Source organism: Erythranthe guttata, chromosome 7 (genome assembly GCF_056151865.1).
Source record: "Erythranthe guttata isolate IM_541 chromosome 7, IM_541, whole genome shotgun sequence".
Classification (NCBI taxonomy): domain Eukaryota; kingdom Viridiplantae; phylum Streptophyta; class Magnoliopsida; order Lamiales; family Phrymaceae; genus Erythranthe; species Erythranthe guttata.
The window spans coordinates 5,325,899-5,337,500 of NC_142539.1; the positions used below are offsets into that span (position 1 = coordinate 5,325,899).

The 11,602-nt window shown below is 36.5% G+C and overlaps 1 protein-coding gene across 1 annotated transcript; it reads left to right on the forward strand.

Moving 5' to 3' along the window:
* The first annotated feature begins 1,511 nt into the window (after positions 1-1,511).
* On the forward strand, positions 1,512-2,576 carry LOC105964585 (uncharacterized). The gene has a single exon (XM_012989092.2). The coding sequence runs from the start codon at positions 1,512-1,514 to the stop codon at positions 2,574-2,576; it is 1,065 nt and encodes a 354-aa protein (XP_012844546.2).
* The last annotated feature ends 9,026 nt before the right edge of the window (positions 2,577-11,602 follow it).

Sequence of the window (11,602 nt, forward strand, 5' to 3'; positions counted from 1 at the left end):
AATTTGATCAGCAGGTTGTCCATGAGCAGTGATCATAGGGGGTACTCCTATAAGATTATCCGTGTGAAATCCAGAAAATGTAACCTTGCTCAAATCCATTATTTTCAAGGTGAAATGCACCTCCTTTTGTGTCATGTATTTCTTATTCCAACACTTCGAACAAGGACATCTTATTTGATCAAAATGAGCAACGTAACATCATGTTGCGAATAAGCAAAATCTAAGAATTCAATAACTCCCTTCTCAAATTCAGAATAATACATCTACTCTTATCAAACAGACGCTACATCCAACTATGAGATATGTAAACCATAAAGTACTCCTTTTGTTTATATTTAAATATCTCTTTGGTCATAATTACACTTTTTGAGTTGATCAATGAAATATTTGCATATTACTTACAAGTAATCTAGGTAAGTGGATTTGGACCTATTGGATGATGATGGCCTATAATATTTTGTATTTTACTATCACCATTTGCATATTGTATATTTCTTTAATGGATTATGTTTTGTTATTCAATATGGATGTTGTAAATAATATGTTTGTGGGGTTTCCTAACATAACCACCCAACTCCCCACTAGATCACTAACCTACCCCATGTCTTTCTATTTGTGTTAGTGGTAGAGTAACTTCCTTTGTAACTTCTCTTGTAACTCCCGGTGGTTTTTTCACCTATATAATGGAATTCTCCATCCCCCAATATTACACCCTTATTAATCTCTTTACGGATTTTTCTCTTTGTATTCTCTCTCTATATTTTATTATTGTTGTAATACTTTATTTTCCACAAATCATCAAACCGAAGAGCAATACCATTAGGGAGATTTACAACACATTATCAGCACAAATTGCTCGCAGTGATCGTGGAAGAACACTTGTTCGTGGGGTTAGGATACTTGGAGAAATTGTGAGCGTGGTTCGTTTGTAAAACGGTGATCTGCTTTAGAAGAAAATATAATCTTCCCGGTAGTATCTGAATTTTATCAATTTTCAAGTAAGCCTTAACCCCTTGAAATTCTTTATTATATGAATGCATGCTAGATAAATTCGAATTAGCATGAAAAGCTGTGTAGCATATTTATTTGATGTCATTTGATATTTGTTTGAAAATCTTGGTTGATGTTTCGAGTACTGTATGATTCATGAATAGATTGTTATATGAGTTGTACTTTGTTGGTGAATGAAGATAAGAAGTTTATGAATTAATTTATTTGTCAAGATGAGTAATATGTAATATTCTTGTAGAATGATTTCACTGTGAATATTTTGCCTACATGTTTGGACATTTATTGTTACTTGACCAGTGAATAAAATCATCCCTGTGAATATTCTGTGTGCATGAAAACAATCGATTTGCCTAATAATCATGAACTGTTTGAAATATTTTTTAAATAAATATGAATTCTATGCGAGTCATATATGATATATGTAGTTGTATCACGTCATATACAAATTTCATGATATAAAAGTAATACACAATAATTTAATTTGCATGTATATTTTGTCTATGTATGATAAGATTGAACATTTGAGCAAATTTGATTTCACCCCTTTGAATGTATCTGGTGAGAACTACATGAGTTGGACAATGGATGTTAAGATCCATCGCACTAGTAAGAAACTGAGGATGGCTATTGTTAAAGAAAATCTGCTTAACGAAGTCCAGAAGGCTGAAGCTATGATTCTGATTAGGAGACACTTAGATGAGGTCCTCCGTTTGGACTACTCATCGATTGAGGATCCCCAAATACTATGGGATGCCCTGGCTAGTCGATTTGATCACCAAAAGACAATCCTCTTGTCTGAAGCAAGAAACAAATGGATTCACTTATGGTTTATGGACTTCAAAATCGTTAACGAGTATAACTCTGAAGTATGTCGCATCAAATCCACCTTGGAGTTTTTTGGAGAGAAACTTACTGATGCTGAGATTCTGGAGAAGACGTACTCTACATTCCCTGTCTCACATATGATATTGTCTCAAGAGTACAGAGTCAAGAACTATACTCAGTTTTCAGAGTTGGTCACAGTTCTGCTCCTCGCCGAGAAGAACCTTGATCTTCTTTTGAAGAACAACCAGGCTAGACCAGTTGGTACTCGACCTTTACCAGAAGAAAATTTGGTCAATCGAAATCCTCAACCTTTGCCAGAAGCAAATTTGGTCAACAGAAACAACCGTGGAGGAGGTAGAGGTCCGGGGTCCAATCGTCGAGTGAGAGGACGGGATAATAGAGGAGGACATGTTCCTTATAATAGCCCCCCTAATGGTCCCCCACAGTATGGGCAAAGGGGGAATATGCCAAGAGGAGGTAACAATGCTCGACCTAGAGGTGCGCAGCAGAATAGAGCCCCGAATCAGAATCAAAATCAGAATAGAGATACATGTCATAGATGTGGTGGAACTGGGCATTGGTCACGCACCTGTCGTACGAGGAACGTTATGGTTGGTGGCGTAAATAACAATGCACCACCGGAGACCAACTTGGTTGAGATAGATGTTCTCAATGAGGAGCCCATTGCTCGATTTCCAAATCTGGGCACATCTGACCCAATGAACCAATTTGGATTATGATTGAAGTGTTATTTTATGAGCTTAGACATTATGTTTTTTTATGTTTCTAGTGTATCTGTTTTAAGTTATGTTGTTTATTTGGTCATGCTCATGAACCAATTTCGTATTTGGATTATGTTTGTGTTTTGTTTTCTGGACTATATTTTATGTGGTTATGTTTTAATTCAGTTTATATGGTACTCGGTAGAGTTATCTTGTTTGGATTTTATAAAAGTATTTTCAATTGCGGAATATATGATTAGATTTATTTATCTTTCTAGACATGGCATGTGGGGATGAATGTCTGGTAGATAATGCGACAACGCACACTATCCTTAGGGATAAGTCATATTTTGTTAGTTTCATGTCTCGTAAGACTTCTTTGACTACTATATCAGGCACATCTAGTATGATAGATGGTTATGGTAATGCCCATATTATGTTACCTCATGGCACAATTCTGACCATTAGAGAAGCTCTTTATTCTCCACGTTCCAGTAGAACGCTGCTGAGTGTTAAAGATATTCGAGCCAATGGTTATCATGTTGAAACAACTGATGAAAAAGGGATCGAATATATGTGCATCACCTCTAACGTGTACGGCCAGAAGCGTACCTTGGAAAAATTAGAGGGACTTTCGATAGGGTTATATAGGACCAAAATTCGAGTGCCAAAAGCACACCTTGTCGATTGCTCGAAGTCTAGTGATCCGAGCAAATATTTCTATGGCATGACCGACTGGGACATCCGGGTCAAAGTGTGATGCGCCGAATTATTAACACATCTATTGGGAATCCACTAACGAATAAGGATCTTGTACACAATGATAAGATATGTTTACCATGTTCTATTGGAAAACTTGATCCTATGCCAGCTTATGCACAAACTAGTAAAGATTCTCTTGGTTTCTTGGAACGAATCCAAGGAGATATATGTGGCCCCATCGCACCACCATGTGGACCTTTTAAATATTTTTTGGTGATGGTTTATGCTTCGACTAAGTGGTCACTGGTCGATTTGTTGTCTACGAGGAATGTTGCTTATGCTAAACTCCTCTCTCAAATAATAAGATTGAGAGCACACTATCCAGATTATCACATTAAGTCTATTCGACTGGATAATGCTGCAGAGTTTACTCGCGGTCTTTCGACGAATATTGCATGTCTTTAGGTATTGAGATAGAACATCCTGTAGCACATGTTCATACCCAAAATGGCCTTGCAGAGGCATTTATTAAGAATTTACAGAGGATTGCAAGAACTTTGGTAATGCACACCAAACTTCCAATCTCTGCTTGGGGCTATGCAATATTGCACGCAGCTATGTTATTGCGATTGAGGCCCACTACAACCCAACCATATTTTGCATTACAGTTGGTGTCCGGAAGTACAACAAACGTTTCTCATTTACGCACATTTGGGTGTGCAGTTTATGTGCCGATTGCTCTGCCACAACGGAGCAAGATGGGACCTCAACGTAGATTGGGCATTTATGTTGGTTATATATCACCATCTATAATACGATATTTAGAACCCTTGACAGGCTATATCTTTACCACTCGATTCGCGGACTGTCTCGTTGATGAGACCGTCTTCCCGCCGTTAGGGGGAGGAAAGAACGTTCACACTAACATTCCTGAAGAACGGCGTGAAGTCGTGTAGAATGACCCCACTGTGTCTCATCACGATTCCCCAACTTCAGTCAGAGAGTTTGAAGTACGTAGACTCATAGATCTACATAAAGTAGCCAATAATATGCCAGACTTATTCTCTGACTTAGAAAAAGTGACGAGATCTCAGATACCAGCTGCAAACGTGCCTGCAAGGATAGATGTCCCAGAAGGACAAAATGTGGGAAGGCCAGCAGTCCCTGCTAACCAATCATATCTCCCTGCCCAGAAGATGGGGAGACCAATTGGATCAAAGGATTCTCATCCCCGGAAGCGGATGGATGCCCAACAGTTGAATGGGGTTAGCAATAGTAACAATGGGATCCCACCCGATCCATCTCATGAAATAGTTCCGGACTATGGATCCGTCTTGGAGAGAAAATCGGGAGACGCCTCGACATTAGTATCCATTCCCGAGAATAGAGAAATCTCGGTTAGTTATTCATGCATGAATGAGGTGTGGCATCGGGATGAAATAATCATCAATGGTGTGTTTGCTTACACAGTAGCTACTGAAATTGTATCAAGTGATGATATTGAGCCTCGATCAATTGATGAATGTAAACAAAGGGATGATTGGCTAAATTGAGAAAAAACAATCCAGGCTGAGTTTGACTCATTGGTAAAAAGGGGAGTGTTTGGGCCGGTAGCTCATACAGCTCCTGGAGTTATACCCGTGGGATATAAATGGGTATTTAAAAGGAAAAGAAATGAGAAAAACGAGATTATGAGATATAAGACTCGTCTCGTAGCACAAGGCTTTTCTCAGCGACCTGGGATTGACTTTGAGGAGACGTATTCTCCTGTTATGGATGTCATTACATTTAGATATTTAGTCAGTTTGGTTGTATCCGAGGAACTGACTATACAGCTCATGGATGTGGTCACAGCTTATCTATATGGGGATCTAGATACGAGTATATATATGAAAGTTCCTGAAGGACTTCGATTACCCGAAACAATTAGTTCCAGACCACGGAACACGATCTCAGTTAGGTTGAGACGTTCACTTTATGGCTTGAAACAATCGGGAAGAATGTGGTATAATCGCCTAAGAGAATAATTGTTCGGAAGGGGATACGTGAACAATGATATTTGTCCTTGCGTGTTTATTAAGAAAACATGTTCTGGGTTTGCTGTTGTAGCAGTTTATGTTGATGATATGAATTTGATTGGGACTCCTGCAGAAGTCCGTAAAATAGCCCAACTCCTAAAACATGAGTTTGAGATGAAAGATCTCGGTAGGAATAATTTATGTCTCGGACTTGAGATAGTACACCGTGCTGATGGAATTTTGGTCCATAAATCGAACTACATCCAGAAGATGTTAAGACGCTTTAATGTGGATAAAGCGAAACCATCGAGCACACCTATGGTAGTTCGATTATTGGATAGGTCGAAGGACCCATTCCGTCCTGTGGAGGAGGACGAAGAAGTGTTAGCACATGAAGTGCCGTACCTAAGTGCAATATGCACATTATTGTACTTAGCTCAATGTACTCGACCTGATATCGCATTTGCTGTAAATTTGCTAGCAAGGTTTAGCTCAGCACCAACACGCCGCCATTGGAATGGTTTAAATGACGTATTTCGTTACCTTAAGGGTTCAATAGACATGGGTTTGTTCTATCCCTATGCATCATTAAAGGATGCAAGCTTGCGGGTTATGCTGACGCTGGGTATCTGTCAGACCCACACAAAGCTCGTTCCCAAACTGGATATGTGTTTACCATTGGGAACACAGCTGTGTCTTGGAGGTCTACAAAACAGACCTTAGTTTCCACCTCATCGAATCATGCAGAGATTTTAGCACTTCACGAAGCAGTGCGTGAATGTAATTGGCTTAGAGCCATGAATGGGCATATTCGAGATTCCTGTGGATTGGCTACCACAGAAGATCCTACGATCATATTCGAGGATAATGCAGCGTGCATTGAGCAAATGAAGACGGGCTTCATTAAAGGTGACAACACAAGCATATAGCTCCAAAGTTTTTCTTCAATCAGCAACAACAAGAGGTCAAACAAATAATGATCTAGCAGATCAGAAGTCAGGATAATTGCGCTGATTTATTTACTAAGTCATTACCTAAAGTCACTTTTGAAAAGCATGTTAAGGCTATTGACCTGCGTATATTATCTAAGCTCGCTCCCTTATAGACATCAGGGGGAGTTAACTTGAGGGGGAGTACCCTGTAGGTACTTAGTATCTAGTAGATACCTAGATGTCATGTTATACTCTTTTTCCTTTTTGCGGGATTTATTTTCCCACAGGGTTTTTGGTTACCCTCTAAGGTCTTAACGAGGCAATGTATGCTGATTGGAAAGATTGTGCGTTGTACTCTTTTTCATAAACGAGGTTGTTTTGTCCCACTGGGATTTATTACTCGGAAGGTTTTAATGAGGCAACATAAAATGCACAATAGTGGTTTTGATAGGGGGAGTGTTGTAAATAATATGTTTGTTCCTAACATAACTACCCAACTCCCCACTAGATCACTAACCTACCCCATGTCTTTCCATTTGTGTTAGTGGTAGAGTAATTTCATTTGTAACTTCTCTTGTAACTCCCGGTGGTTTTTTCACCTATATAATGGAATTCTTCCTCCCCCAATATTACACCTTTATTAATCTCTCTACGAATTTTTGTCTTTGTATTCTCTCTCTATATTTTATTATTGTTGTCATACTTTATTTTCCACAAATCATCAAACCGAAAATCAATACCATTAGGGGGATTTACAACAATGGGCAATTATGCCCATCTCTGAGTTATGGTCAAATTATGAAACTCCCCCTTCTATTTGGGTAATTATAGCCACCACCTCAACTATGTATTATCTTATGAAAATTCCCCTCCAGAGGTAAATTTAGGGATGTCAAATCGGTAAAACCGAACTGAAATTTCGATACGCCAACATTTCATACCGTCTACCGAACTGATATACGATTTGCTTTGATAAATAACCAAATTACATAAATTTTATGTAAAAGTATTTAAAAGGAGGGGGTGGCTGTAATTACCCAAACAAGAGGGGTTTTTCGTAATTTTGTCATACCTAAGAGGGGTGGCCGTAATTTGCCCTATTCAATAATTAACTACGATTGGTGAAAAGTTGGACTGATTTTTCTCATGTGACCGAGTCATTTGGCCTATTTTATTGTGCTAGCTCACAAGCTCATCCACCTCGTCGAGTCGTTTGGCTTTTTCAGGACCCGGTTGGGTGAAGTTAAACACAAATGGATCCTGCAATACATCTACCCAGATATAAGTTATTGGCGGGATTATTTGAGACCCCGGCCATCCTTGCATTTCACAAACAAATTTTGGTCTCAAACAGTGTTTCGAGGTTGAGATTCGTCATTCAGAGACAACTTCGGAGAGTTTGGATCGAGATGGATGCCGAGGTAACAGTCTACCTTGTTTCCTACCCAGATAGAGGTCATTGGAGTTTCCGAAGTTTGCTTACGACTATCGGGAACTCCTTTTCCATCTTAGAGCATCGTATCACACATATCTATTGGGAGGACAATTCAGTCATTGTTGCATTAGCCAACTTGGGGTATCAGATCGAGTTGGTTTATATCACAACAGTAGAACTCCCCCGGACTATTCAACAGATGATTCGGATGGACCAATTTGGGTATCTATCCTTTCGACGTCAGACTTCTACATAGATGCCGTACTTTTCACGTTTTTTTTTCATTTCTGGAAGTGTATATTTTTAGTAGTTTTTCATATTAGGTGCTTTCTCGTTTATTCTATGTTGGGGAATGATGGGGTGGTCACTCTATTTGGATTTGTCTGTTTGCTTTATGGTGCTATATTTTTTTGGCAGTTGTTATACATGCTCGCCAATTTTTTTGTGGAACTGCAAGTGACCTCGACTGTTGTGGTGAGGTGAACGGACTATCTCGATTTTCTCAAGCTTTTTGTGATCATTTCAACTCTTCTATTTACCCATGTTATTCTATTTTCTATAGGTTTTTATTTTTATTTTTGAAAATTTCTGTTTTTAGCCATGTTTCCGATTGTAACATATTGTTTGAAACTCTTTACGTACTCATTATTTTTATCTATAGACAGGTTAGGGGTACAGCCCAAACACCATCCTCATTGGGTGATTGTTCTTAAAAGAAAAAACAAAACAAAATGGATATATATCTTCCATTTCTTATTATCTTCGTTTTATTGTATATCAATTAATGATATTTGATGTTCAATTTTTTTCATCTAATACGTATTCTATTTTCTTAAATAGATCATGTGCACCGCACGAGTAAAATACTAGTATGTACGTCTCGTTTGGTTGCCAATATAGGATTAGCCAAGATAGGATTACATAATCTAATGCAAATTCAATTATTTTATTGGATTACGGGACGTCCAACAAAAAAACTCCCTAAAAGGCAAAATAAGACATCATAACCTAATATTTCCAGTCGACGGAAAAAGTTATTTAATTGACCAAACATCAAACAAACTCCAATAATTTAGTCAATCATAACTAATCATACTAACCAAACAAGGCTTAATGTTTTCTAATAGTATGAATCATTGATTCTTTTCATGATGGAAACAAAGAATCAAAGAGTTGACTAGTAGAAATATAAGCCAATTTGTTAATTCTAAAAGATTCATTTGGATGAGTATGAACTAAAAATAAATAAAAACTATTATCCGACAAATTACAAGTAGATCAAAACCCATAGCCACGTAAGCATACAGTTTATCTATCACCTTAGCTGTGTGTGTGGCTGCGAACGACTAACTAAACAGCTTTCTACGACGTCGTTTTCAGGCGGAAAATAGTGGAAGGTCTGTTTGGCTGCATCCTAATACTTAAAACCATAATTCAAGTCCACATTGCCACTTCACTATTATATTTTCACTCATTCGCTATCTGTGCAACGGCGTGCGCTATTTGCCTTTCGAGTTATGAAAGAATACCAAATATATTATTTTAGAACCTTCGCAAATAACATAATTTACCTAGGGCATATATATTTGTGATTGCAAATTCTTTTGTCAAAAAAAAATAATAATAATAACAACATTAATTAATTTCAATATTAGTTAACTTTAAATAATTCATTTTTTTTTCCTTTTAATTTATTTTCCGGTGGTGGGTCATCGGAGCTCTAATTAGCTAACTCAACATTAGTTAATTTCAATATTGATTAACTTTAACATTGGTAGAATTTTTTTTTCTTTTTTTCTTTAGACAAAAAAACATTTTTTTTTCCGGCGGCGAATCTTCGGAGCTCCAGTTATCTGACTCTACATTAGTTAACTTCAACAATAATTAATTTTAAGCAATCCATTTTTTTCTTTTTTCTTTTTTTTCTTTTAATTTTTTTCCCTCGGTGGGTCGTCGGAACTTCCATTAGCTGACTCAACATTAGTTAACTTTAACATTGGTAGACATCTTTTTTTTTTCGGCGGCGGGTCGTTAGATCTCCGGTTAATTAGTTCACTCAACATTAGTTAATTTCAATATTAGTTAACTTAAACATTAATATAAAAATTGTCGGGTGCCAGCTAATGCTTAGTCAGCTAATCGGAGTCCTAAATACCCACCGTCGGAAAAAAAAGTTATAAGGAAAAATTAAAAAAAATGATCGGATGTTAGCTAATGCATAGTCAGCTAATCTGAGCTTCGACGTCCCATAGCCCGAAAAAAAAGAGAATAAGTATATATATATATATATATATATATATATATATATATATATATATATATATATATATATATATATATATATAAGTTGAACGTAAGCTAATGTTGAAGTCAGTTAATACGTAATCTGCTAATGCAAGTCAACTAATCAGAGCTCTGACGACCCGCCAAAAAAAGAAAAAGAAAAGATAAAAGAAACAAAAATGATATGTCTACTAATTATGAGTCAGCTAATCGGAGCTCCGACGGACAGCAGATGTAGATAATAAAAAATAAAAAAAGATGTCAACTAAAGTTAAAGTTAACTCATGTTGAAGTTAACTAACGTTGAGTCAGCTAACCGAAGCTCCGACGACCACCATCGGAAACAAATTAAAACGAAAAAAAATGAAATGTCAAATGTCAACTAATGTCGAAGTTAACTAATGTAGAGTCAGCTAACTGAAGCTTTAATGGTTTATCTTGCCTATTAAGCATGTTTTTTGTTGGACCTTCCAAGGGCCAACAAAACAATTGGGTTTCATTAGATTATTTAGTCTTATCTTAGTTAATCTTATCTTGGCAACCAAACGGGACCTAATTATTTGAGTTTATATCAAATGAAACTTACAGCTAATGGATTTTACTCAAAAACTTAAAAAAGCTTGGGTTTATCACACATTATGTAAGCTAATGAGAGAGTTATCTCAAATAACCCCTTTAATCTTACCGGTGGGATGCCCTTAATTTAATGCGTGCCATCAGAATTAAACTATAGATTAGGTCAGTCTTATATAGACATGCAGGAAAATCAATTCAATGGAACGCAACGATTGGTTAGGGAGATTAACCATGATGATTAACTAAATAATAGGACATTGTTTGATATTTGGTATTCGCAATAACTTCCCAGATCGACCCGCAAATATTATGTTATCACGGCTTCTCTTGACTTTTATGCATGTTTTTTTATTGAATCATCGAAGGTCCAATAATAATCAAGTTTCATTATATGATTTAATCTTATATTGGCTAATCTTATCTTGTCAACCAAACAAGAGTAATGATATTAATTAACGCGGTGTGTTTATTGCAACTTTGTGATTGGTTGAAATCAAAGGCCGCCAACGTGAAAAAGAAGTAGATCCTATAATTGGAATATCTTTTAAAAAAAAGATATATAATTGTAATATATTATATATACATATATATTATTAATTAAGGTTTCCCTTTCAAATACAGAGACATTAGAATAGAATGTTACGTTGCACTCCAAATTATGGAAGGCCAAAGTCCCTAATAAAAAATAAGTTAATATGATCCTTACTGGATTTGTATGAACGTCACACCCTACAGCTATTTTATGCCATCAAAACAATTTATTAAATATTTGTTGTCGATATCATATTTTAATTATCATACTTTTTGGGCCACAATTGGGAGTTTAATATATAGTGCCGCCACCTTTAATTTGAAACAAAATGACTAAATAATTAAAACATTTAAAATAAAAACAAGTTTAATGAAAATTGATTCATTTGCTGTAGCTATTGATTAACAACAAGATTGTGGATGCATTAGTCATAAATAATGAACAAGTTGATGAAATAGGGGTGAAAGTTGAAACAAGGGTTTGATTTGATTTGATGTACAAACTTATTTAATACCATATTATTTTATAATCAGTGTTTCAATCATCAAGATTTCAAATCTTGAAAG